General features: G+C 37.5%; 1 protein-coding gene across 2 annotated transcripts in view; it reads left to right on the top strand.

Moving 5' to 3' along the window:
• Positions 1–23,727, top strand: part of LOC121314797 (growth factor receptor-bound protein 10-like) — a 156,687-nt gene that overhangs the window by 73,032 nt on the left and 59,928 nt on the right. Inside the window, exons 4-5 of one of the 2 annotated variants that reach the window (XM_041248481.1) lie at positions 20,939–21,155; positions 21,842–21,980. In XM_041248481.1, the coding sequence (XP_041104415.1) occupies positions 20,939–21,155; positions 21,842–21,980 (356 nt within the window). Of the gene's footprint in view, positions 1–20,938; positions 21,156–21,838; positions 21,981–23,727 lie in introns of both variants that reach the window. The other variant, XM_041248479.1, reaches the window with a different exon arrangement.

Consider the following 23,727-nt stretch of genomic DNA (forward strand, 5'->3'; position numbering starts at 1 on the left):
GTGACATTTAGTAAATTACCAAAAAGGTACTTAAGATAATTATAAAGTAATATTCTTTCTTTCTTTCTTTCTTTCTTTCTTTCTTTCTTTCTTTCTTTCTATGGAAATACATTGTCGTCTTTTTCTAAGACCATATTCAACATTGTAGTTTTTTGTTATATCAAAGTAACTGACAACAGTGTCTTCTGAAACCATAATTTTAAGTATATTTTGGATGATACATACATATATACTGTATATCGTGTGTGTTTGTATTTAGGCCAAAAAGTTCCATTTTAGTTTCGTCAGACCACACAACTTTTTGCCACATGGCTACAGAATTTCCTGAGGTGTTTTTTTTTTTTTTTTTTGCATATTTCAAACGGGATTCAAGGTGGATTTGAGTAATGGCTTCCTTCTTGCCACCTTACCATACAGGCCAGATTTGTGGAGTGCATGGGATATTGTTGTCACATGCACACTTTGTCCAGTCTTGGCCATAAAAGCCTGTAGCTCTTGCAAAGTTGCCATTGGCCTCTTGGTAGCCTCTCTGATCAGTTTCCTTCTTGCTCGGTCATCCAGTTTGGAGGGACGGCCTGATCTAGGCAGGGTCTTGATGGTGCCATACACCCTCCACTTCTTAATAATCGTGAACTTGGAACCCCTTCTATCCACAGAAGGCACAGGAAGTTTCTTGAATTTATCCTTCAAGGTGTGCAAAACTCCTGTATCACTGACCTCAAATTTGAAAAACCCATTCACATTTTGGCGTGCATACTGAGTTCTCACTTGATTTGCTGGTAGTAAAACATCTTTGAGTGGAGGTATCACACACCCTACATAATGCTTCACAGATTCATTGCAAATGGCAAATTGAACCAACATCCAATGACCAGATCAGTTTCATAACTGTCAACTGTGGCTTGTGTCACTTTATGAGTCTCATCCAGGGCAGACTCCTTACATCTTCCGGAATTATATCAGCAACCACACACTCATAATTGGTAGCTGATGCTTCTCCAGCAGAAGCTGGTGATGGGTGAATTGTGGTGGGGTTGAAGCATTTGCAATAACAAGACCGTTCTCTGTGTTGAATCACACCAGATTCTGCAATTATGTTAATTCACATTTTTACTGAGATAAATTTCCACCCCCCCTCATTATCTTCCTTCACTTACCTGGTGAATCTTCATTGTCCCAGGAACAGCTTTCAGATGTGTATCGGGTTTGTATTCTTCATACTTATTCACATCATCTTGAGAAACATACCACATTGTTTCAGAATTAGGTATGTCATCACCATGTGCCATTACAGAATCTGCTTGTGCTTTGAGAGACCCTCCAACACCATATTTTGGTCTCTTGCCATGGGCTGTTTCTGTGAAATTCCAGAAGCATACTTTCCATTGTCTTTTCCTAACCTTTCTTCACTTTGTGTTGTCCGTTCAAGTGTTTTTGATTGGATGTGTGAAGTGCTTCCAGCTTTAGATTACTGCATTTTTGATATTTTGTGTACATGCACTCCAAACAGACAGGTTTGATGATTGCATTGTGAACATTGCAGACATTGCATTGCAGTCTCATCATTTTTAGCTCTGCATTCTGATGCTTCCTGTGCACAAGAAAATATGATTTTAGAATCATGAATCTCACTTTAAATGAGAGCTTAAATGTTCTACTATACAGTACAATGTCACACATTTTAGCTGTGGTTTTGTAACTAATAACAAATAAAATGGCAGTTTCATGGAATTTAGAATGTAGTGCGTAATGATTTATTCAGTGTGAATCGGCTCATTTAGTATGCAAGCCATGCTATACGCTATATATATATATATATATATATATATATATATATATATATATATATATATATATATATATATATACACACAAGCACAGTCATCTTAGTACAAACACTGTCTTTTTGATTTTCTGCCTGGTTATGTAATCCCTTTTTCCAGGACAGACTTTGTTGTTGTCATCTCTCTGAAAGAATGCTACTACTTTCTGTTCAGTTTGTTTTCTTTTGCTTTTCTCTTAACTTCTTAATTCCTTCCTGTTCCCTGACTTTTCAGTGTGCACCAATCAATTTTTGTCTTTTTGGAAGCAAAGGCAAGCAACCTGTGTTTTCTCAAGAGATTTGCTTGTGTTTTGAGAAGCTATTCTCATGTGATGACACTTCCTTGAACAGCAGTGCTTTTGCTTTTTTAATATATATATTTTTGGGAATGATTTTATTAAAGTATCCTAACTTGCTTAGTGGAGAATAAGAAGCCATACAGTTATCTTTGTTTTTGTTTTCTAACCTCAGATACCTCCTCTTTTCCACTTGCTGTTGCAACTTTTGTTTTCAAATTGTCTCCAGTTTCTTTGATTCATATGTGAGCCGCCTATATACAGAACCATCATTACTAGTTGGTGTATGACCCAGCTGCACAGAATTAAGTGAAGAGGATCTAGCTCTGTGGAGGCAGGTGTACTACCTGACTGTCAGATGTTGTACTTCTACTCTTGCTGGGAGTATGACCTTCATTTGGAACAAGACTAGCTTGGCTTGGGATATCTGCTTCCTTATCTAAAGATCTTGGAGATTCGGGGGGTGTCAGAATTTCGGAACTTCTCCTCCATTCTTTACACTTCTTTCTGTGAGGGAAATCATCTTAACACAGACTTGCCAAAAATTGTAATAAAGAATCAATTTGAGTAATTGCAGTAAGAACCACTAAACCACCATTTAAAAAGGAAAAGCAATTAATACTTAATTGTAAAATTAAGTTGAACTAGCATTTCTGCATCATTTCTGCTTGTTTAATTGCTTTTAAAATTAATACTTTCAAAATGTATTCTTAAATCACAAATGGTAAAAAAGTACCACTGCACAACTTTTTCCCAATATTAACAGATGAGAACAGCTTAATGGAGAGAGTGTACGTTGATAAATGACCTCACTGATGTTCCCGAAACATGGTTGCGTTTGTTCTTGGATGCTCCAATGCCTGGTTCACATCATTAGCATTGTGTCCAAGGGCCATCAAGAAAAAAACGAAAATTGATGATTTTTCCAAGTTACTTGCCTCTTGTTAGTTTGATTTTCTTTCCTTACTGTCCTGTTAAAAATCCAAAATCCAAGCAATGCCCCCCATTATGTTTGTTTTGATAAATGTACCACTTTTCATAATGAAATGCCACCACCCTTGTTTCAAAAGAACAAAATAAACACTACAGGTTTTATAAGGATGAATAAATGTTTTTTTTTTTTTTTTTGAAAACAAACAAAAAAATGTTTTAAACGTACTGTACTCTCTGTCTGTAAGGCCACGCTGAAAGCAATTGTAAAGCACACTTTTTACTTCTGTCCGACCTCAGTCACTGAACTAAATGAAACCAAAGTTGTCTGTTCATGTCTTGGGCCTGTTTTTGCTTGTTGTTTTAGGCATATTGATGAATATGTTTATCATTAACCCACATGCCAAGCCACAGAAATTCAAATACTATTCAGTGCAAATGAAGTGCAGAATAAATGCCTGAAGAGATACTTTTTTTTTTTTTTTTTCCTTCACCCTTTGTTCAGTCTGCTGGCTTGGCTTTGCTAAGTCGCTCAGATGAACATGTAGAAAAGTGCATAATGCCCACTCAGAGCAGTACAGGCCTCTGCAGCCTCAGTAAGTTGGTTTAATGAAAAAGTTCAGTCACTCAATCAATCAACCTTTATTTAATATAGCTCCTTTCACAAAAGCAATGCCTCAAAGCTCTTTACATGACTAAAACAGAAAATACAAGCAGGAAATTTAATAGTCGCAAACATTAACATATGGAATGCGTCTTGGGTTTGACACTAATGATATGATGATTTGAAAGTCAAATTACAGTGTGCTGTATTCGGCACAGATTATAGAGATGGTCAAATACTACTTTTGCTTGTAAAACAGGGAACAAGTATCTTTTTTTCTGCCCTTGGGAGTTCAGGATGATTTGTATTGATCAATTTTGCTGAGGTATGGTTTTCTGCAGGCCTTGGACAATATTCCTTCATGACAGCTACAGCTGAAAACAAATGTAGTTTTAACATATAGCACACAGTGTTTGGAAGGTCTGACATCCTAAATACAGGGCACTTTGTATGCATTTTCTATGCTGAAAACAGGGCACTATCACTATTAGGAAAGACTATTGTGTATTATACTGAAGTTTTAGGGAAATAGATTTATTTGCATTTCTAAAACTATCACATACATAATTAGAGAAACAAAATTAATAACTTTTATTAAACAAATAATGTTTTTACTTGTCAGAGCTGCTTATAGTTTACCTGAATAGAGCAATATTATTGAATGGTCTGTGTCTTGTTGATTATGTTGAAAGATGCTGTCTGAGCTCTGGTTGAGCTGACAGGCTGTGATTGGCTAACTCTGCTGTTGTGGATACTACACTGGTTGCTTTTATCTGTGGAAAGAATTGATTGGCTGGTTCCCTTTCAAGTATGAAATGTACCCATTACTGAATGGGTATTTACCTACTAAAGACCAGAATCCAGAATATTATATACCAAAGCTGCTCTTTGAGTCTGTGGGGCAGTCTTGCCCTGCCTCCGAGGACACAAGGACTACACTCACAGATCTCGGTGCCATTTTGCCTTTCAAGACTGACCTGATCAGAAAGCCTTGTTCAGATAAGTACATTGTTGCTTCTGTCTGTATATATTTCGGATTTATTATTGTGTTTTTACACAAATTTTATATGTGATATTTTAAGCGTATTGTGTGCTCCTTCCAAGGGATCCAGCAACATAAGTCGGCTGACTTTGTGCTCTCCCCCCAGACTGCAATAGCTCTGTCTGGAGTTGGGAGATGGAAAAGCTCTGGGCAGCTGTTTCCCACCAAGGAACCATTTTTGTTGAGTTGCTGCAGGAATGTTCGGCGTCTCCTGCCCCGCTTTCCCCCTTTGGATCCCGAGCACAGGTTGGTCACAGGAGGAAATACTGTCCATTGCCACCTTCTAGGAGGTGGGCGAATCAGAGCTGGCCTTCCCGTCCTTAGGACATGGAGTCTGACAGCACGTCCCCTGTGGTTAAGCGCTCCCTGTTGGCAGGACTTATGCCACGAATTAAGAGGGTCACTGCAGTCTTGCAAGTGCCCTGGCCTACAGTAGTGAAAACAAGGCAGTCAATTTTTGACAATGAGCCTATTCCCTCTCCCATATCCACCCAAGTTCACCCAGATTATCTTTTGAGGGACCATCCGCAGCAGCTTAAGCTATTTCTGGGTCGATGGATGCCTTTATATAGGGTGCATGATACGGAGTAGCTGGGCCTGGCCCATTTTCTCCCAGTTGAGGCTTCTGTTGCCGCCTTAGTCCAGGCACCTAATTTAGCGTGCCTGTCCAAGGACGCTGCCTGCCCGAACAAGCAGTGTCAAGTCTCCTGAGGCGGTCCTCAAGAGAGCCTATTCAGCCAATGCGTTCGTTGCATGGCTAGGGATGTGCAATAGCACCTGGTAGCCTACCAGTCGCATTTGCTAAGGTCCCTTTCTGAGAACCACAAGCTGTCACCACAACAGCTGGATGAGCTGTGCCTGGTTAACAAGAATCTGCTCCATGTGGTCAGTCTCAACGGGCCGGCTATCAGTAGAAGTCTGGTTACACTGGTAGCTGGATGTGGGCAGATTTGGCTTTTCCAGGCATGCGTGCCTAGGGATGGGTCAGTGTATACCAGTTTACCGCGGTTTAGGTACATTACAGTATTAATACGGTTTCTTTTATTCTAAACTGCAATTATCGTAATTCGTTTATACACTGGTTAACGCATTTTTTCAACTGCAAGCACGCTTCTTCTAAATCAAGCGATGGTACTTGCAGCCTTAGCAAAGTGTCTGTCTGTCTGGTCTTTTGTGAACTGCTACTGTATTTTGATAATGGTTTTGAAGTAAACGGTCAACGGCACAGAATACACGTTTCAATTGCTGCATTCTGTAACCCAGAGCTTCCTGCGCTGGCTGCTCTTGGCTGCTGTCTTTCTAATGTTACATGCAGCTTTTAGAGAAACTCCTCCAAACCTTGCAGCTTAGCACACATTTTCAACGTGCTGTATGGATTATCAACAGTCAGTTTAACGTAATAGATAAACATTAACTTTATTGTAAAATTATACATCACTTATCATGGATTTAGTACTTTTTTTTTTTTTTTTTTAATAATTGATCTACTTATTTAATATAGCGTAGCAACCCAGTTCACGGCTTCATTGTATAATGATAAAATGTCATTTGCCTCCGCTAACAAGGTGGCAGCAGTAGTTTATTGGTTATTTGCATTACGATTTGCAGGTCACTCATGATCTTTGCATCATCCCTTTGGTTCACAGCCGCAGCCAGCATCTCGCTCTAACATTTCAAAGCTGCTCTGGGCTATGCAGAATCTGCACATATTTCTGTTGGTGTTGAGTGATGTCTACAGCGCATCTCCGCGATTCTGTGCAGAACTGTGGAAATCTGTGCTATAAGAACACGACCAATCTCTCAAATAAAACTAGCACAGACCCGCGACTGCAGCAGGATAGCCTACTTATTATCAATGTAGTTTTGTTTAAACAAGTTGTAACAGTAATCCAATTTTCTTAGGCAAGTGAAGAAATCTTTTTTTTTTTCTTTAATACATATTTTATTTATCTGGTTGAAAAAAATAAACGACTCATCTCTGCTATTAAATGATAACCTGTACAGGTTTGTGTTTTAAGTAACAGACCGATCATTTCCCATTTCTATTTGCCATCAGCTAAACAAAATATTTATTTATTTATTTATTTATTTATTTGTTTATTTAGTTAATTTTATACGTTAAAATGTTTTAACAAACTGCAGCACCATGTCATTTTGAGCAAATAATAGATCTTAATACTGTTGTAGTATAACATTGATAGTGTACAACTTTTTTTAAAATTATTATTATGATTATCTTTATGAAAAAGAAACATACCAAGTTATTTGGCATAGTAAAGTACTAAATACCAAATGTTTAAATCATTCCATGAAAGGAAGTGTGATTTGTTGGTTTTATTTTTGTGAATTACAGTAATTTAAGAGATTTACATTAGTCTTCTTTTGAGCATTTATTTGATAACTTGCATGATGTACTGTATACAGTGATATTAAGGTTACCACGGTATTTTTTTTTTAAACTCTTATCATACAGTGCAAATTTCATACCGTCCCATCCCTACACATGCCTGACTGGGACAAAGCACCGCTCACTCCAGGGCACATGTTTGGTCCTGCGTTGGATGTCCTGCGTTTAAGTTGGTTTGCAAGCGACCACCTCCAGTACGTAAACCAGCAGCAAACTGGCACCCTAGGCCCTAGAAACCTCAAATACCCAGAGGTGGTGAGCCTCATTTGGATGTAGTTCAGGAGAGCAGAGGTAGATCTCTTTGCCTCCCAGGAATCAACTCACTGTTCCCTCTGGTTCTTCATAATAGGAGGCAGGGACCTGCTGGCAATAGATACCTTGATACACCAGTGGCTGAGGCAGATGTTTTATATGCCTTCCCACTGCTTCTGCTGTGCCTGGATAAAATCAGTCAGGACCAGGCCAAGGTACTCATAGTAGCCCCTTCTTGGCCCAGGAGACTGGTTTTCAACCTTGATGCAGCGCCTAAGACTATCTCAGCATTTCATGTCGACTAGTCTTTGGAATAGGACGTTTCCATCCACCTACTTTCCAGTCGGACAGGGAGTGACAGCTCCATACACTCTGCCTAGTGTGGGCCCTGGCGTACTACGTTGACAGGACGAAAAGTTGTAGGCAGTACAAACTATTTTTTGTCTGCTATGGGGCTACATCCCATGGTCAAGCCCTCCCTAAGCAGAGGCTGTCCAAATGGATAGCACACACAGTCAGGACAGCCTATGAGCTGGCCAACTTGTCCTCTCCAGAAAAACTCACTGCCCATTCCACCAGGGGCTTGGCAACTTTGTGGGCTTTATTCCAGAAATCTGTTAAAGACATATATGCAATGCAGCAGTGTGGGTAACTCCCCTTACCGTTACTACGTTATAACAGACTTAGGTTGTGGATCCTCAAAACCCTGATTTTGGAACTAGAGTGTTAAGGGTGGCTTTCCAGTTGACCCTTACAACACTGGCATAGGAGTTCTTCCTCAACTTTTACGCCCTAGCTACTGTTACTGGGGTTCTGTATGGTAACGCACTAGGCAGCCTCTCGGCTTAGCCTTGTAGCATTCCAGTCATTCTACTTTTATGCCATCGGGGGCGGGCTGTAAATGCGTCTGCAGTTTCTACGAGCAGCTTTGATGTATTTTATTCAGGTTTTGGTCTTTTTAAGAGGTAAATACCTATAAATTAATGGCTCCATTTCTATTTCAGGGAACCAGGGTTATGATAATAACGTCTTGGTGAATAATAAAATGAATTGGGACCAATTTATTTAGTATTTGCTGTCCAGTAGATAGTGAACTGAGCTTTCAGTACAGAACATCAAAATGAAAAAGCCAACACTTGTGCGGATTGATTAAGTTTAATTCATATTTGATGCTGTGACATTCCAGCGGGTATGTACTGTATTAGAAGCTTGCTAGAGCTGGAAGCTGATTGGCTAATGATACTGAATTGTTTTCAAATCCTATTCAGTTGGCAGTTTCCCTCCACTTTTAACTTTGTAACTGCCTGAGAGACTCTCTTTCTTCCTTTCTTTTTCTTTCTTTCTCTTGCTCTCTCTCTCTCTAATAATATATATGCTTTGTGGCAAGCACAATCAGGCATGTGCATTTTGTTGGTTCTGTTTGTTATGAATTGTGGTAGTGAAGTCAAAACCTGATTTGACTGCATTATTCTGTTTTATATTTATCTAGCATTATTAAATGTTTATTGTAAATGGGCTGTCATTTTAAGGTAGTTTTACATTCGGTAAGTCTCTCCCACTCTTCCTGTTTGATAGAGAACACCCCAATACATGGATATTGCTGCTGCAGCTACTATTACTACTACTTTTAGTGTAATTTCAATCTTGGGGCCTTTCATAGATGAATTAGTTAAGAAATAAAGAATGAAGACATTGGAGCTTATTTTGGCTTGACACTTTGGGAAAAGCGCCAAAATAAAGGGCGTCGGATTTTTTAACCACTTAGTGAATTGTCCTACAATAAATCCAATATCCCCAATTTGCTTTGTAGTACTCCAGTTAGTACACCATTGTGCTTCTAGAAGGGAAAAACAAACAATAGTGCAGCTCCTTCCATTGCGCATGCGTACCATAACTGGAAAAACTCCCGAATGGGTCCACCCATTACTTATTCTTTTAATGATGCATAGAGATGTCAACCATGGTGTCCGTGCTGCATCTCAGTCCAGATCAGAGTCCTGCATGGGTCCAATGTTTACAACCTGCTTCCCACCCAGATCTGCTACTACAGGACCCAGACCCACAACCCGCTGCAACACCGTCTTACCCGCAACCCAACCCGTTTTTAATAAGACCTGCAGCCTGACCCGAACCCGCAAGTGTTTGTCCTTTACCTACTGCCTGCGCCAACTGACTCTCACACATTCACACACACATATAGCTAACATTCTCCACAGATTGAGTTTATACAATGGGCTATACAGCGTGGTAGCAAGCTCTAGTGGTCCCTGGATATATTTTAACATAGCAGCATATTAACTGTCTCTACTTACTTTACTGTAAAATACCTGTCTATTCCTTTCGTGCCCCCAGTTGTTAAGGAGCTACACGTATGCTTTTGCAGAGATGATTTAGCAGTTTTGTGGCTGTCGTACACAAAAACACAGACAGGTTTTACAAGCAACAAATCCAGTCACATGTTCATTATTTTTATTCACTACGATTCCAAAAGAATTCTTCAACGATTATCCGCTACAAGATATATAAAACCTGCGCTATCTTTTTGTCTAACCTCATCCACATAAATTTTTAATATTACCAAACAGACGTGACAAAAGGATTTTGTGACGTATCAAACAAGCGGCAATACAAACCGAGAACACTGCTTAGTCAGCTGACTCCTCCCTAATCTCTTCCTGCTTTAGTGCAGGAAATGCATTGACCTTCTAATATGTTGTCTGGGAAAGGGTTACAGGCGAGTATGCTGAAAGGACAGATGACGTTTTTGGTGATTCAGATGACCCTGACCCAATTTTTTTATTTTTCACCAGAACCACGAAAAAGTTCACATTCTGACCTGAACCAGACCCGCTTTACGAGTCACCCGCAGGCACACAACCCGATGCAGGACTAAGACAGATCAATTAAACTGACCATGTAAACCTTCCCTTTTTCACTCCCTACTCTGGCTGATTCTCAAACAAGAAATGTAAAAGAAATCTCAGTCGATCTATTCAACACTGTTTTCTTCAAATTAATGTGATTTGGTTTAGGTACAGTACAGCACTGTATTATTCAAACCATTGAAACATGCATTTTTTTCTGAAAAAGCTGCTATACAATAATTTGTTTCTGGGATCAGAATATTTTTACTGTTTTATTATTATTATTATTATTATTATTATTATTATTATTATTATTATTATTAGATTCTCTGTTTTCTAAAAGCTGCTTTCTTTATTTTTAATTTTCACTTTTAAATGTTCCTGTCATCCCAAGGCTTATATAAAAAGTTATAAAAGTTGACATGACATTTGAGGTTGTACGGCTGTTTCATGTTTTAATGTGATGAATACTTTTTGGCTGGCCTGTCTTTTTTTGCCTCGTTGTAAGCTTAAGTGATGTAGAAACAAGCCAAACAAAAATAATGAAAATCCATAAATAATAACTTGATCATTTATGTTTCTTGGGATAATAGCTGTATTGGGTAATAGCTGAATAAGACATGACTGTTCACTTTTACTGTACAAGTCAGAGCATTATGTTTTTCATTTTATATTGCCAGCTTATAAAATACAGTAGTAAACTCACACTGAGCGGTTGGTTCAGTCACCCCATATGAATGCATAAAGCTGAGGGAACATGGAGCCACTTTGTTGCTTGGAACTAGGTTTCAGGCCACTGCATGGCACACCAGGGGAGACTTGGGGGAGTTTAAGACAACAATGTTGCCTCAAACTAGGTCTCACAGTCTCCTGGAGCCAGGTTTCAAGCCACTGTTCCTGACTGTGGCTTTGTGTTCCCTCAGCTTAATGGCTTTGAGCTTTAACACTACTGAGAAGAGAATAATGCCATTTGGATGGATTACAGTGATGACACTGTTGAGGCCTGTTGGTTTCTTATGAGTTTTACCTTTTACCTACTTTCTAAGTGGTTGATTTGATAGGAGGAAAATCGCCCTTAATTGTATCAACCAGCTAGAGGGTAACTTGCAGGACAAAATGTCATTCATTAATTTTTTTTGGAAGTCTATACCAAGTTTTTTTCTTAATTATTTTTTTGGTTTATTTATTTTTTTAAAAATTAGACATGCAAACATTTTCATTTTTTGCAGATCTTGTATTAACTATACATACCAAAACATATATTGAAGTAACAAAAATTTTCAATCAAAATAATATAAGCTGCTTTCACCATGTGGAAACTTTTGACCCCAAAAGCATTTAAAATAAGTACATGAGATTTAATTTAGCAAAGCAGTCTGCATTTGCAGAGTTTGCCCAGAAGAGGACCTCAGACACATAAAAATAATTATAGATTATACACTTTTGGTTGTAGTATTGCTGAGAATGGAACACAAATGCCAGGATTTAAGACCACTGCTTAAGGAACAGAAATACAAATTATACGGAGTTGTAGTTTTAAAAATAAATAAATAAAATGTAAAAAATAATGACATTTTGCAACTTTTATTGGTTTACTTTTAAATATATTTACTTAAACTTTCAGTTGTAAACAATCAATGTTATTTAATGTTCCTAATTATTTCAACTTCTACCCCTTGCTTGAATTTTTAAATATAACCTATAGATATTGCAGTTCTTTGACTTCGTGACATGTTATTTAATTACAGTGTAACGTCAGTGTTGTGTGATACAGTGCTATTACAGATCAAGCCCTGTGTCGGAGAAATGAGATGACGTCAAAAGCTGTAAAACCACGACTGCTTAGGAGTCTGGCTCTTTTGCATTGTGGTTCACACGGGGGCATCGAATGCCCAATTGATTTTTATGCTACACTGCATTTTTTTATATGTGTCGATTAATGGCGAATAACAGTGATGTTTGGGGATTTTTCTTATGTCTGTCATTTTGTGTTTTAGGGTTCTATTTCAACATTTGTATCAATATGTGACATAAGTGGGGAGTAAAAGTGATACGACAGAGACAGTTCAAAAGGCAACAAGCTTTTCAATACAGTAGAAAGAAGATACTAAAAATATTTGCCTTACAACAACGTTTCACCTGCGCAGTGAAATGTCAAGGATTGTAAACTGTCTGCAACCACGTCTTTAACAAAACATTCTTCAGATGTATTCTCCCATAACTAAAACATGGAATCAAGTATAGACAGGAAACTAGAGTTTCTTCCAGTTCTCTATCAAAGAAATTGGCCGGTTTTGTTATGTTGTCTGTAGGTTTTTCTTCGCAATGCTTTTGTATAATTGCATCACACAGCAATACAATGTAGCCATTATGCAAGAATATCATAGTTGAAAATTGCAACTTCGTATATAACTGTGTACCAAACCAGACTTAAACAAACACCATGCATGTATCCAATTTACAACTGCTCTGCTTCAGCATCAAACGTATTACCAAATGACTCCCTAGAGTAGATCTGATTTCCAGAGCTAGCAGAAACTTCACAGTGTATGAAGACTAAAGTGTTTGAATAAATATGATCACACATGTTGGGTGATCCCTGGGCTGGTGTGATTACAAACAATCCGCACCTAGCATTCACACAGGGCAAAAATAATAGATCTGTTCCAGGGTCGATTGCCCAAATGACCGAGAACACCTTTTTTTCAATGTTGGTTTGTTTGCTCTAAGGCCCCATTCTCATGGGAGCGATTGGACGCTCTCTTGAGGTGCGCGGGGTCACCGTTAAGCACCCAGCCTCTGCCCTGTTACAACAGCACTTGCATCATACTGCACTGTAAAACCAGTAAACTATGTTGGATAAAGGCGTCTGTATTAGTATTATTATTATTATTATTATTATTATATATTATTATTATTATTATTATTATTATTATTATTATTATAAGTTTTGTGAGATAAATCAAAACATTGACACTATAAGTTCCCACCCAACGTGCAGTGTAGTGCCTTGAAATTTTTGCCTAGACCCCCTCAGCGCCCTCACCGGGGAGTGCCTGGCGCCACCACTGCCTCTGTCCTTCCTGCTTTTTGTGCCAACTGTACCTTAAATTACTTTATTGAACCAATTAAGTGCTTATTAGAAGCTTAATTAGTCCAGTTGGAACAAAAACCAGGAGGGACAATTGCCCTGCAGGACCAGGATTGGAGACCCTTGATCTGGACGGTTCAGTTGATTGTTCGACTTGTGTGCTTTTTAGCAGTAGGCGTATTGAGTTTGCTTAGCCAATGCAAGCAACTGTGTACATGTACTGTATTGTTCAATACATCTTAAAAGAAAAACTACTAATTTTCAGGGTTAAGACAGAAAAGCTCACGTACTGTACATTAATCAGAAGGTCATTTAGCTTTACTCCTGCTTTATATATTGATAGAAATTCAGGTCAGTAGTCATGTTGACAGCATGGCAGCAGTAAAGCAGGATAGAATGCCTGACAAGTAAAATTACAGTGGCTTGTGAAATTCACTAGGGGGAGCTAACTTGTTAGTTTTTAGATGGCCCTGCAGTTTGATAATAATATATCTCAATATAGAAGAATGATTAAACACTAATCCAATTGCTGTTGATTGAATGAATGAATAAATAAATAAAATAAATGCTTTCTGCTTAGAAACTTTAACTTGCGATGTCAAAGGAAATGTGGAAGATAATTACATTTTCTGGATGAAAAGATTTAGAGTTGCTTAGATTTAATGGTTCATTACTGTCTGAGCTGTAAGTCAGTTAAGTGTGCAGTACATGTATTATTTTTAATTGGTACTTCATGATAAAAAAAAAAAGGTAAACCTTTTTAATTTTTTTTTTTAATCCGTAATTATTTTAAAAGAGAACATTTGTGTCACAGATGTAAGATTTGAAGTGAGTTCGGGGCCTTGTGGAAAGTTATAATTACAACTCAAGGGTTGGGAAAGTGCAAGATCTTAACTCTGGACTTTTTATTTAGTTTTAAATTTTATTCTGAAATTTTCTGTAAAATATTTAAACTTGAGTTTAGGCTTGCTACATGTATGTGAATACCATGACATTGATTTACTGGTGCCATTTCATCACTGAGATCCTAGAATGCCAGTGTCTATCATTTTCTCATTCTTGTAGTGAGTCAGCAGTCGCAGCAATAATAACTAAGAAAAATAAACCGTGCTCCAATAGGGCCCTACAAGGTTGGTAAATCGAACTGGAAGAAGATTTCATTTAGATATTAAATCTGTAACATAGTGTGTGTTTCTTAAATTACTTTAAACTTTTTGTTACATGCAACCCCTTTTCCAGATGATGGTGCTTTTTGTATATTTTGGATACATGCTGATTTCTGTAGAACAATTTTTTTTCTTCTAACCCAACCATTTAAAAAGAAGCGAATATAAGGGAAGTATGTACGATTGTAGCTGTCCTTGATCTAAGCATCAGCGGCCATTGAAGGGTATCTAATTCTGTTTTATTGATTGAATTATAAATTGAGATCAACACCTTGTCATGTCATAGATTAAACATGCTAATGGGTGAACCTTTTTATTGTTTGTTTGTATTGATTTCGGTGCTGGAACGAACGTGGAATTTTCATGTTCGGATATCCGTTCATTTATTGATTAGCCCCAGTGTATACATAACGTATAAAAGCCGCTTTGCAATGGAAGTCTAATTTCCACACTGTATGGCATGTCATTTTCTCTACAAGAATTTAAGTTCACTATTTCACAATTTTAATGGCTATTTAGTGACTCAAGTGCACAGTAAATAGAAACTGGATCAATCAAAAGAAACAAATCTCCAAACGACCATTTTTTCCCCGTCTGTTATGTGAAACAAACAGTGCATCTGTCACAATTCCAGAAACACTGATGAATGTGTCTTGTTTTTTATTATCTTTTTTTTTTTTTTTTTTTTTTAGAATACAATAAAAACCACATTCAAGTTTAAAAATAAATAAATAATACAAAATGGAAAAATAGAAAATTCATAACAGAATGACCCGGCTGGATGGAGGCACCAAGGTAGCTGGCCGCAGGTTTCTCTTCTGGGTGTTTCAAGCTCTTACCCGACACACTCCCATATTTAGCTATGCTGTGCCATGATCTTTATCTACACTCTTTATGTAATTAACCTCCACAGTTGCATGCCCTCCTGGCTCGACCTGAAATTTAATAGAACTTTAAAGGCAGTCATAGTGTGTGTCACTGAACTGCAGTGTTGAAGGCATCCGTGCAAATGCCACTTGGTTACTTCTGTCAGAACATTTTGACAATTTGGTACGACATCAAAGTGAAGAGGAACTTCTAAACTTGGGTCAAAACTTGGGTCACCTTAAATTTGTTTTATTTAAGTTTCAATATTTGTAATTTAGAATGATGTGAACATCATAAAATACCTTGTACAGTGTGTGTATTTATCTTTCACTGCTTACATTTTACAGTATAATCGTAAATCTCGAAAAACTACTCCCTTCTAAATCTTTTGTAGTCATTTTGTATTACTTTAGTATAAATACATGTTAATTTGGATTCATGTGTTGTTTTTTTCTGACTTTGTGAACGAAAAGACACACATTTGCCCGTTTTCCCATTGGAAATAGTGATATTTTGAAATATCACTGTCCTGGTCACAAAAGCAAAGTTTGTGGGGAATAATAGCCATTTTCTATACTTTTGAGGCATAAGCAATTAGGAAATAACACTTACTACCCAGGAACAAAAATTGTGTTACATAGTGTAACTAATGTCCCTTTTCAGCCACTTCTTAAAGATGAATCTCAGTTGGTTTTAAAAGTGATTGCGTGGAGAGACAAACTCATTTCGGTCCCCTCTGCATCTATTGTAACTGAGTTAGTAAATGGCAAATCTCCCACGAAATATTGGGGGGGGGGGGGGTGGACAGGGGGGACAGATATTACTGATGTTTGTTAGCCACTTCAGAATTTCATCCCTGTAAATAATCAAAACACTGCAGAATTACACGAAACACACAAGAATATTGCATACAGCTGGGAAAGGACAAGTCAAATCAAAATGTCGAACAAGTAGATAATATTATCTTTGGGCAAAGTATAATAAACCATAACAAACAAAAATACACCCCTGTATTAGATTAAAACAATATTAAATCAGTTATCCTAGTGTAAGTAGTCACTGTGTAAAGTCAATTCATATTGAGTGTGAAATAGAGTTTAAGAATTCCTTTTATTAAGGTGTACTTTCCAATGCTGGAGTTTGCTGCTTTGAAATATCCTGATAGCAACCTTTTTTTTTTTTTTTTGTAAAGTAAGAAACGCTATATCTTCCTGCAAGTCATATTTGTAAAGGATGTAAATATGCTACTGATGTCTTCAGTGCTTCACAGAGGAGGAGTATGTGCATCTATTAGCATCTAGACTTCATTTTCGACTGTGGTAAATCCACAGTGGGGCGAAAAATGTTTCCACTGGGCATTTGGGCCAGCCAAAACAGTATTGTTTATTTGTTTACTGTAATGCTATGCTCTATGAATAAAAATGTTGGAGTTTACTATAAGAAATGCATCTAAGATGTGCAGAGATGAAGCGTAAGTCTTATTTTTCAAAAAGGGAGTTCTCATTATTATAGGTTAGCTCTTGTTAATTACAGATATTCTCTCTCAAGTGCTGTGATTGCAAAAGTTTGTCTAAGCCAAATTGATTACAGCTGGAAACATTTTGTTTCGCACCAAAGAATGCCTTTGAACTTGGCCTTGAAACTGGCAGTGACAGTCTGTGGAGCTGAAATGCCTGGCGTCCTCTCTTCTTTTAATGAGCCCAAAAGTTTAAGGGGCTGAAGCAGGCCCCAAGAAAACAAGAGAAGGACACTGATGGAAAGTGCAATTAACTTTCGGTTTGTACTGGTATTTAAAGACATTAAATAATATGGCTGGGCTGCAACATAACATCGAGCCATGACATTCATGTACTTGACAAATACATAATACAAAATGTAATTGAAAATGTATTTTAAAAATATAATAAAAGCTGAACACTGGGTTTTTTTGAGCTGCCAAAAAAAAAAAAAATCTAATTGTTGATGTTTATCATTTGACATTAACAAAATATGAACATTGCACAAACCCTGCAAATGTCACCTTTTAAAGTGAGATTTAGAGTAATTTTATCCAATGTTTTAATTTTTATTGAAAACCTCAGTGTGGCCAGTTTATGGTTTGTAAATGCATTTGGCATAACAACATTGCTCTGCACAGACCTGAAGCCCAGTCACAATGCCTGTTATGATATTCTGCCAGTTGATGGTGTGTCTATAGCTGGCAAATTCACAACTGCACAAATATAAGAAAAAATTTATTCCCAACTACTTTTGGAAGGTGTTTTAAAGTGGAGTCTTTCTTGTGAAAGGGAGCCAAAGATTATTTCAGGCGTTCCCTCCACTAGTAATAAAAGAAAGTATGAGGAATTAAACCAGATTGGAAGAAAGTGTTTGCTTTCACTGAAAACTGTGGTACCCTGTGTCTCATCTGCAACAAATTGCTTACACACTGTAGCTTGAAGAAGATGAGCAACCTCAAACTTCACTATGAAACAAATCGCTACACATTTATCTGAATATCCTCCTGGATCAGACTTGAGGCAGACGCTGCTTTTGGAATCCAGTAAAGAAGCTGATTTAATGACTCTAGCAAGTTTTGTATGGAAAGCATGGAATATCGTTTGTGGCAAACTTCCTTATTCAGATGAATGAATCTTTTTATAAAACTGGAGTGTTGGAGCTAGACTGGAGAGCGCATGTTTACATGTTAGATTGTCTAAAATGTATGTTATATTTACATAGCTTACGTCATCATGAGCAGGTACTGTAATCCTTTTCAAAATAAAGTGTTTTTGTCATCCACAAAGCTCTCAAAAGTATTTAATACACACAGCAGTCATACAAAGTTTTGTTTTTTTTAAATCCAGGATTCAGATCTTCAAGGAAGATCCTGTCAAAAGGAATCCTTGCAAAAATGTCTCATTATACTGTGTTTGAGTTAAAATCAGTTCAGCAATTGTATTTTGCTTCATCATAACGGAATAAATTTAATATAAGGACTATTCATACTATAGTATTTATTCACTGCGTTTTCTAAAAAAAAAAAAAAAAAACGAACCTATGCAATTGAATACCACTGTGGCAGGCTGGTGAGTGGATAGAGGCCCAGAGACAGTCTGAAGTTCAAAAAAATAAACTTATTATAAATAAAACACAAAAATGAAAGTGCACAAGGGCAAAAAAGATCTTTAAACACAAATAGAAAGATAACAAAAAACTTACAAAAATAAGGTTTCCAGGCTGGGCAATGCCTTCACTGGATTTATCAAAATTTAAAAATCACAAAACAAACACCAACCTGCTTCCTCAGCTCCCTCCTTCCAAATGAGAAGCAGAGGCCTCCTTTTATGTCAGGTGGCTGGGCGCTGATTGATCGTTAATTCCCCTAATCAACCCAGCCACCTGAACATAATAAACCCAGGCAGGTAGGGCAAATTAACCCCATCCCTGCCAATTTAAAAAGGGCAGAGCTTTGTTCTGCCACAACCACCTTTCACACTTGAGCGTAATTGCTGCAGAAAGAAATTCAAAATTCGCTGCAATTTTTTTTATTTTTTTAATTTTTTTAATGGGTTCAATTTTTGGATGAAAAGCGCCGCGATCACCAACCTGTCCTATTATTTTTGATATAATCTGAAGGCAGTATGGATCAGGTGCAAACTGCCGTATAGTTATTGCTCATAAGAAGAGAAAAAGATCTACACAAACATGTATATACATTATAGCTATGCTGTTGTATTTATTTATGTAGTTATGAAATTCAAGAGGTTATAATATATACAGGCAACCCTTTTTGTTCCACCTGGTAAGGGCCATGGGCAAAAACAGGCAATACGCGAGGGTGTCATTATAGTGAGGGTTAAAAAAAAAAAACACACACACAACCTTTTATGTTTGCAATAAATTCAAACATTTTATTTTTTTTTGTTATACAATTACAGTATCTCCAGGCCATTTTAATAAAACATTAATCTTTTTTTTAATACTACAGTACTAGTTCTTAACACAACAGTAAGTAGGTAGGTAGTGATGTTTTATCATCTTTTCCCATCTGCGTGAAACATACATGGTTACTTTTGAGGAACAGTTTATACATAAAAAAAATAATAAACAATAAACAATTCCATATTTTGGTTTTCAAAGCGTATGGTGGGGGGGGGGGGGGGGGTGTTGTGGGGGTGTACTGGACTGACTGGTCATTTTGAACCTCAGTGTTTTGTGGCTTGATTGAGTCTGCTGAATACCCCCCATTGAAAGCTCCCATCTATATTTATTTCACAAAACAATTTAAGCTCAACAGCATTCTTTTTTTAAGCAGTTAAGCAGTGGTTTATAAAAGTCACTTATTTTAGACTGCGTCAAGCCTTTTTCTGTGTGAAAGGGTTACAACGGTATTATACCGGCATAGATTGCACAGTTTCATGCTGTTACTGGGTATTTTAAATAATTTTTTTTTTTTAACCTCCCAGAGACTGCTCAGTGAAAGTGGCTTAAGATATTCTCTTTACAACCCACAATAATAACACAGGCTTTCTCTTCCCCAACCTTGACCTAGTGTCCGGAAGGTTTGTGCAGATCCTGGACTTTCTGCTACCGTGGTGTTACTATTGTAAGCAGAAGTTTATCCTCTTGGTAACAACTCATGTACATCCCTGTCCAATTTTGTTTAGTTTCCTTGACAGCAAGGGGGGGGTTGGTTAACTTGTTGCATCTTTAGTGAGTGGTGTCAGGCAGCACCTGGGTCCACAAGCAAGTGTTAGATCCAGCTGCTGTTCCTGAGAAACACATCCATCTTCAGCTGGCTATAATAATAATAAAAAAAGTAGATTTCAGTTTACTTGCTGCCTGTTTTAATTTATTTTTGTGAATAATTTGGTAAAAGAATGTATTTCTCATGGCTCTTGAGGGAGTGCTTTTGATGAGCAAACATCTCAGTCCTGACCTGAACACCACCTGTTTAGTCCAGGTTCTTAGTAGAAAATCTCTGCTAAAAACTAAAACTTGTTTTTCTTTATTTTGTAGCCAGGCTAGTAAGCCTTGAGAATAATTTGTAGCAGTCTATGCAATAAAATATGCTTTTGTAACTAAAACTAGTGTTGTCACTGGTAGTCCGTTTTCCTTAGTAATAGAAAGGTGGATGACCAGCACGTTTTGTGGATAAGTTCTAGTAAAAAAAAAAAAAAAAAAAAAAAAAAATTGAGAATTAGTCATTTCTTGATGTCCCATGAATCATTTATTTCCTGTTGAATTTATGAAAATTGTGAGAGTCAAGTACTGGCTTCAAAGAGTCTTCATTTAATTATAGCTGCTTTTCTGATCAGTAATGACTGGTGTCCTCCTCCTTGTTGAAAATTACTCAGACTTGTTGTATATGGGTCTAAGGTGCTACTGGTTTAATAGTGTCAGGTTAACAGAGAATTTATCCTGCCTTTTGAACATTAGATTCATTAAGGCTCCATGTACTCTAAATGTTCCGCTGTACTTGTCTTGCTTAAATAATGCATATTAAGTAATCTCATTTGAGATCTAGAACACTTGTATGACCACTTGGTGACTGTATACCTCTAATAAAAACAGAGCGATCAAAGTGTTTTTATGTTTTTTTATTTTATTTTTAGATGATGATGTTGACCTGGAAGCTTTGGTAAATGACATGAACTCATCATTTGAAAGCCTGTACTCAACATGCAGCACCCAGTCAGAATCGGCACCACTTCTTCAAAATGGTCAGTTTGTCCGCAGCCACATACAGACCTCAGGAATAGCCCCTGTGCAGCCCACATCCCCGAGACAGAAGGTGCGGCGCTCCCAGCCAGTGCATATCCTTGCAGTCAGGTATGAAGGTTGCATTTTCTTGGCTTTGTGTGTGTGTTTGTTTTTTTTTTGTTTGTTGTTTTGCTTTTTTCCCCTATCAAATTAAGATGTCCCAGAAGAGTATTTACTTTCAGATGTGGTGTTTATCACTAGACTCTATACAATACTCTATTATTTTATCCTTTTTAGCTTATCTTGTATCTTTCCTAATGTAACATTAGGTAGTCCGAGCTTAGTGCTCGTCAACATTTGTGAAACAAGCCCAAAGTGTCACGTTCTGGTCATTAGTGTCTTGAGAACATTTGTTTCTTGTCACCAGATATTGAACAAAATAATCACCCATAAATTCAAAAACACTCCATGAGAGAAGGCGTAACTTACAAGAAAGTAACAGCTGATTTCACAGACCTTAATTTCACTGGCACCTTTAAAATCTGTATTTTATCTTACCTTTTTTTCCCATTTTGGAAAGCTAAAATTAATTTCTACAAGTGATAACCTGAACTCTTACTGGTGTCGTCAAATCCACAGGTGTTGGAAAGTTGCAAGGTATATTTTTGTTTTCACTCCATTGTTGCATTGGATAAGGTTGTCCTCCAAGGTGATTTATTACTGTTGTACAAAACTGCAAATAATGATTTTGTAAACTTTCCCCATGGTCTGACCTGTACTGTTGCCTAACAACCCACCCGCATTTTGTATAGAAGACTTCAGGAAGAGGAACTGCAGCTCCGTACATCATCCCTGCCAGCCATCCCAAATCCCTTTCCTGAGCTGTGCAGCCCGGCCAGCTCCCCTGTCCTGTCCCCTGGGTCTTTACCTCAGGACCAGCCTTCCGACAAAAATGTGAGTACTGCTGCTTCTCACTGATCAATGTAATGCCTGTTCCTTTACAGAGCTTCTAAAACTCGTTCCTGGGGACCCCCTGTGGCTGCTGGTTTTCATTCTAACCGAGCTCTCAGTTACTTAACTAGACCTTTAATTGAACTGATAATTTGCTTATTAGACCTTTTTACTTGTTTTCAGCTCTTGAACAGGGGGTCCTCAGGACCGAGTTTGAGAAGCCCTGCTTTAGGATGTGCAGACGCTTCCATTTATTTATTTATTTACTTTTTTGGTTTGGTTTACAATTATTATATAGTTTTGATTGGGGGTAAAGGGCTAATCTGCACATGTTTTTACTGTATTTGTTTTCCAATGGTATTTAAGTCTGTTGTAAACCACCACAAACATCCAGTCCACAAACTGAGCCAGACAAGAGTTACAAAAAAAGAGACACAACCGAACCAGGTAACTACAGACCAATAAGCCTGACTTCTATTGTATGTAAACTTATGGAAAATTACCTATATGGTAACAGTACCCTGGGAGACAGTCAACATGGTTTTAGGAAAGGGAGATCATGTAACTAGCCTGCTTGATTTTTTTGAGGATGCAACATTGACAATGGATAATTGCAAAGCATGTGACATATTTAATTTAGCTTTCCAGAAAGCTTTTGACAAATAAAAGATTAATTCTCTAACTGAGCGCAGTAGGGATTCAAGGAAATGCATACACATTGATTAGAGAGTGTTTACCGTGTAGAAAACAAAAAGTACTTGATTAGAGGAGAAGCCTCAAATTGGAGCAAAGTAGCCAGTGGAATACCACAGGGATTGACATTAGGCCCTCTGCTCTTCCTAATCTACATTAATGACTTAGATTCTGGTATAGTAAGCAAACTTGAAAATTTGCATACAACACAAAAATAGGAGTGGCGGCAGACACGGTTGCAGCAGCAAAGATCATTCAAAATGATCTAGACAGCATTCAGAACTGGGCAGGCACATGGCACGCAGGAAATAAAAAATGTCCATTGTAAATACCATATGGGAGATACTGAAATTGATGAAGGAACCTATAAAAAAGATCTAGGAGTTTATGTTGACTCAAAAATGCCTTCATCTAGACAATATGAGAAAGTTGTAAAAAATAAATAAATAAATAAATAAAAGGCAACAAAATGCTTGGATATATAGTGACGTGTTCAATTTAAAACAAGGGAAGTAATGTTAAAACTGTACAATGCGTTAGTAAGACCTCATCTAGAATATTGTGTTCAGTTCTGGTCATCTCACTACAAAAAGGATATTGTTGCTCTAGAAAGAGTGCAAAGAAGAGTGACCAGAATTATTCCGGGTTTAAAAGACATGTCGCATGCAGACAGGCTTAAAGAATGGAATCTATTCAGTCTTGAACAAAGACGACTACTTGGCGACCTGATTCAAGCATTCAAAAAGGTTTATTTCTAAAAGTTATTGACAGTGTCAACCCAGGGGACTTTTTCGACCGGAAAAAAAGAAAGGAGTCACAAATGGAGATTTGATAAAGGGGCATTCAGAACAGGGAATAGGAGGCACTTTTTTACACAGAGAATTGTGGGAGTCTGGAACCAGTGAAGTTGACACCCTGGGATCCTTCAAGAAGCTGCTTGATGAGATTCTGGGATCAATAAGCTACTAACGACCGAACGAGCAAGATGGGCCGAATGGCCTCCTCTCGTTTGTAGATGTTCTTATTGTTGCAATGCTGTCAATTTTTGTGAAACAAT

Source organism: Polyodon spathula, chromosome 4 (genome assembly GCF_017654505.1).
Source record: "Polyodon spathula isolate WHYD16114869_AA chromosome 4, ASM1765450v1, whole genome shotgun sequence".
Lineage (NCBI taxonomy): Eukaryota > Metazoa > Chordata > Actinopteri > Acipenseriformes > Polyodontidae > Polyodon > Polyodon spathula.